The sequence below is a fragment of the Primulina tabacum genome, chromosome 14 (assembly GCF_025594145.1).
Source record: "Primulina tabacum isolate GXHZ01 chromosome 14, ASM2559414v2, whole genome shotgun sequence".
Taxonomy (NCBI): domain Eukaryota; kingdom Viridiplantae; phylum Streptophyta; class Magnoliopsida; order Lamiales; family Gesneriaceae; genus Primulina; species Primulina tabacum.
In genome coordinates, this window is record NC_134563.1 from 31,579,096 (window position 1) to 31,584,342 (window position 5,247).

Sequence of the window (5,247 nt, forward strand, 5' to 3'; positions counted from 1 at the left end):
TTATCTTTATATAAAACATCGAAACTAAACGTTCTAATACTTTATTTTTCCATGTTTTTTTATCAAGTTAATTTTAATTTGAGTAATATGAACTTTACATCTGTATGATAGATCACTTATTGATGTTGTATTCTTGTTTCAACTAACATTTTGTTCGATTTTTATAATAATTGGACATATATTTCTATATATCATGCTCTTATCATCATATTTTCCAAACTAAACAGATACCTGGAAAAATATACCAAAGGGGACGTAGATGAAGCAAACTTGTGACTTTCCACTGAATCCACCTTATATATTTATATGCATTGAGCCTTTTTTGACTCGAATAGTGTCCCTCGTCGCACACCAAAAGATATATTCCTTTGGCTGACCAACCAAACATGTCCCAGACCCGTGTTGGTGCCCGCGAAACGACACCGTTTGGAGCATCCTTGAAGTCATCGAAACATTAGCCTCGACCATTCCGCCACCCCCCATCACTTTAGAAGACTAACAAATATAAATTTTTTCATTAATTTTCACGGAATATATATTATTTATTTTTTCTTTTTTAAAAGGGAAAAAAATCTATGTTACATTAATTATAATTTATAATAAATAAAAAATAATATTTTTTTTCCTGCATTTTTGTAGTGGCTAGGTGTGAAATGAGGTAATGCGGAGGTTATAATAGTCATTTAACTACGTAATCCGGCTGGTCTTATATCTTCTACTCGGCCATCGTAAGCATCGGGCTCCCGGCATTGTTGTGTGACTTCCGTTTCTCCATTTTCGAGAAGCCAACTTTTTCTTCTTCCCCGCCACAGCTGATATCTCGAGAAATTGACAATCGAACAACCAATGGAATCAGCAGCGACGCTGTCCCAAATCGGGCTTGCGGGCCTCGCAGTGATGGGTCAGAACTTGGCCCTGAACATCGCGGAGAAAGGCTTCCCGATTTCCGTCTACAATCGGACGACTTCCAAAGTTGATGAAACTAAAGATCGAGCTCACCGGGAAGGAAATCTGCCTCTCTTCGGCCAGTACAACCCCAAAGATTTCGTCCTTTCTATTAAAAAGCCCAGATCTGTGATCATTCTTGTGAAAGCTGGGGCCCCTGTTGACCAGACCATCGATGCTCTGTCTGCGTACATGGAGCCCGGTGATACGATCATCGATGGGGGTAATGAGTGGTACGAGAACACTGAACGCCGTATTTCGGAGGTTTCTGGGAAGGGTTTACTTTATCTTGGGATGGGAGTTTCCGGGGGTGAAGACGGGGCACGAAATGGGCCTTCTTTGATGCCAGGAGGGTCCCACCGGGCCTATTTGAATATTCATCACATTCTTGATAAGGTCGCTGCGCAGGTGGATGATGGCCCTTGTGTTACTTACATTGGCGAAGGAGGGTCGGGGAATTTTGTGAAGATGGTGCATAATGGAATTGAGTATGGTGATATGCAGCTGATTTCAGAAGCTTATGATGTGCTGAAGAACGTTGGGGAACTGGGGAATGACGAGTTAGCGGCGATATTTTATGACTGGAATAGGGGGGAGTTGGAGAGTTTCTTGGTTGAGATTACCGCAGATATCTTTAAGGTGGAGGATGAGGACACTGGCGGTGGGTATTTGGTGGATAAGATTTTGGATAAGACCGGGATGAAAGGAACCGGGAAATGGACGGTGCAGCAGGCGGCTGAGCTGTCCATCGCAGCTCCCACGATCGCCGCTTCATTGGATAGTAGGTACATGAGTGGTTTAAAGGAGGAGAGGGAGGCGGCTGCAGAGATTTTCGAGAAAGAAGGGTTGAAGGAGGAGTTGATTAATAATGTGGCCGCAGTGGATAAGAAAAAGTTGATTGACGATGTTCGTCAGGCTCTCTACGCATCCAAGATTTGTAGTTACGCCCAAGGGATGAATTTGTTGAGGTCAAAGAGTGTGGAGAAAGGATGGGGTTTGAACTTGGGGGAGTTGGCGAGGATTTGGAAAGGTGGGTGCATCATCAGGGCAGTTTTCTTGGATAGGATTAAGCAAGCTTATCAGAGGAATCCGGGGCTGGCCAATTTACTGGTGGACCCTGAGTTTGCAAGGGAAATGGTGCAGAGACAGGCAGCATGGAGGAGAGTCGTGGGGTTGGCTATTCAGAAGGGAATTAGTGTCCCCGGGATGTCCGCGAGTTTGCAATATTTTGATACTTATAGACGTAGTAGGCTGCCCGCGAACCTTGTGCAGGCTCAGAGGGATTATTTTGGGGCGCATACATACGAGAGGATCGATCGCCCTGGATCGTACCACACCGAGTGGTCCAAGCTTGCTCGAAAGACCAGAGTGGCCATGTAGAGGTCTGGTCTGTTGTTATAATCTGGCCATTGAAGTTGTTATACAGTGGATTTCCTCGAGCGATTTATTTCAATTTGAGTTATATCATCGTTAATTTTCTTGTTTTCTCAATGTTACTTTTACAGTTAATAATGGGGCAATACCTATTTGAGCATTATATCCCTTGTAGCGCACCTCATGGTCATTTTTGATATGTTATAACGTGCCTTAGCCCGAATTGTTCATTTACTTTTTCCTTAGTTTATCAATCACTGCAGTAACTATTACAGATTCTTATGTTGTGTAATTTGTGGTAATTTATGTATTAAACCTCTGCCAATGCAGCTTTCGTTGCTCTACTTGTGCTGTATATGGCACCAATGTCCAAGTTTGGGAGGTGTTCTCAGATTCTAAATTCAATTGTAATAATTTCCTCTCCAACTCCAAAAAAAAAACATTTATTTGAGATATCACAATTGACATAGATTAGTTGTTTTATAAAAGGGATTAACTAACATGTGCGAAATTCTTGGTTTAAATTATAGGGAAATGTGTCACCAAATAGAGCATAGTTTTATGTTTAAAAAAAAAATAGAGCATAGTTTGCATTCTGAACAAATAATGAAATTAAATTACCATTATTTAAAAGACTAGTGCACAAATATTCTTTTGAAATCCAGTGACTGTACCAGCTAAAACTGGTTAAGAACTCCATTCTCTTTACTTAAAATTCAAGTTTAAATATGTCAGAACATTCGCACATATTGAATACAGATCCCCGGCATAAAGAAAAACACCAAACCAAAAGAAAAAATCTTCTTGAGTCACCTTCCTCTTGTCCGGAACTTGCCTTTTGATCCGTGTCTCCCGGAATCACTATTTCTGACTGATGTGATCCCGCTGAAATGGGTGAGCCAGGGTAGGGAGCTCCAACGGATCAAATCAACAATTTGTAATGTTTGGGAATTTTGAGTGAAGATAATGGCTTGGATTAAGCACCTGCAAACAAGAAAGCAACTCGTGAATGAGCGCCGGAGGGGTGTCCGACGTAGCCACTCCGATGCTAAAGTTAGCAGGTTGAAGATGAACACAAGTGATATTTAGAGAAAATATGTATGGTGCTTAGAGTTCAAAGATTTTCGGATCCTTTAAGTGACATTACTACCTGCTATTTATAGTAGAGGAATTGGTAGTTACCTCGATTTCCGGGACATCTACTAAGTCGGTTTACCAAACTAGCTTCTGATGACTTCTCGGACACTCCACACCCAAGTTGCTCTGACAGATTGGATTGCCTGTATCAATCACACTTGAGTATGGTTCATTTCTCGAGATAATGCAGTTCTCGAGATTGCCCAAGTGGTGATGTACCCGGGAACACTGCCCGAGAAGGCGAGAAGCGCCCGGATGGCTTTGCGAAGAGCTCGGGTAAAACCAAAATGCCCGGGAAGAGAAGACTTGCCCGGGTCTTTAGGAAACCTATCACGCATATGGGTCATAATCTCGGCTATCCAAGTAACAAACCGGGTTAATGCTTACCCGGATTCTAATGGGGGTATCACCACCCATCCCTAAAATAGTCGGGCTAGAGCTTGACTCGCTGTCCCGATCAGTCATATTTGTCGTTTAGTACTCTCAAGAAGTCCAAGAGGTGTCTTTATGACGCATGCATGATTATTGGTACAGCCGAAAACTGTCCGTATTCGGAGGTAATAATGAGCCTGCCTCCTCGATATCCGTACATGTCTTTTCATCTGTCCAATACAACTTCCAAAACTCATCCTAATCGTTCATGCGCTCATAGATTAACGGCTGCGATTGGCTCTCTCCTCCTATATATAATAGGTCCCATATTTCCCCACCATACCAGCAAATTAAAACCTGAGAAGGATAATGGCAGGTTCAAGTAATTCGAAGGCTCCCGATATGGAACCAGAGTTCATGAATGCATCTTTTGAGAAGGGAAAAGCTGAACTGGAAGATGAAGTCTTCCAAAAGATCCTCAATTTCTGGGAGGAGTTGCAAGGATTGCAGTTCCTCTATGAATGTGGAGAAGCTACCACTCCTCGGCTGGTGGCAAAGCTTGAGAAATATCGGGAACGTTTGCTCATTTTCGATACCGTAAATCTCTTTGAGGACGACTATGTCCTCCAGTTAATGCTTTACAAGGAGAAGAAGATACTGCAGAACATTGCCGATTCTGATAGCTTTATGAAGGCGTTCACTGGCAGCTCTGTAAAGAGCTTGATGGTGAAGTGGAGGGCTTCTGTAGAGGAAAAATACTTAAATGTAATTCCCAAAAATTCCCTCAAATGAATAAAAAGTTGCTTTGGTTTATGTCTTTTTAATTCTTGATAAGTGACCCAATGAAATCTTTTTGAAGATAAATAACCAATGACGAACCAACCGAAGTGCCATGATTTAACGGTCCCCGAGCTTAAAGATAAAATACTGTGAACTCCAATCTCCCGAGTTATTAAATCATGTACCGGGGCCTCAAACCTCCCGGCTACAAAATAGGATGCCGGGGCCTAAAACCTCCCGGGCTATGATACGGTACCACAATGATGCACGAATCAGCCTTAACTTCCCTTCGAAAAACAGTTTCATATTTCGAGATGGATAAGATTGACGATTCGATAACCGTGCACGTCCTTTCGTCTACCTTGTACAATTTACGAGGTACATCCTGACCGTCCACGTGTGTCCAAATCACTAGTTTGTGATTAACTCCTCTTTTGAATAAATGGTGAAACGTTTCACCTGATTTGTGACCTTCCAACTTCTTCCATATTGAATGTCACTTGCCTATAAATAAGACGGTAGAGATGCAAGTGATCATTAATTCAATATGTCGAGTTCAAGTGACTTCAGTGACTGTAGCAGCACGGTTTCTTCCATTGGTGCTCATAGCTGAATACCAGTTGAGTTACGTCCTTATGT

The 5,247-nt window shown here is 42.2% G+C and overlaps 1 protein-coding gene across 1 annotated transcript; it reads left to right on the forward strand.

Annotated features, from left to right (window-relative positions):
• Nucleotides 1-711: 711 nt before the first annotated feature.
• LOC142524368 (6-phosphogluconate dehydrogenase, decarboxylating 3, chloroplastic-like) lies at nt 712-2,549 on the forward strand. The gene has a single exon (XM_075628326.1). It carries the CDS (start codon nt 847-849, stop codon nt 2,323-2,325), a length of 1,479 nt encoding a protein of 492 aa, XP_075484441.1. The 5' UTR covers nt 712-846; the 3' UTR covers nt 2,326-2,549.
• Nucleotides 2,550-5,247: the final 2,698 nt, after the last annotated feature.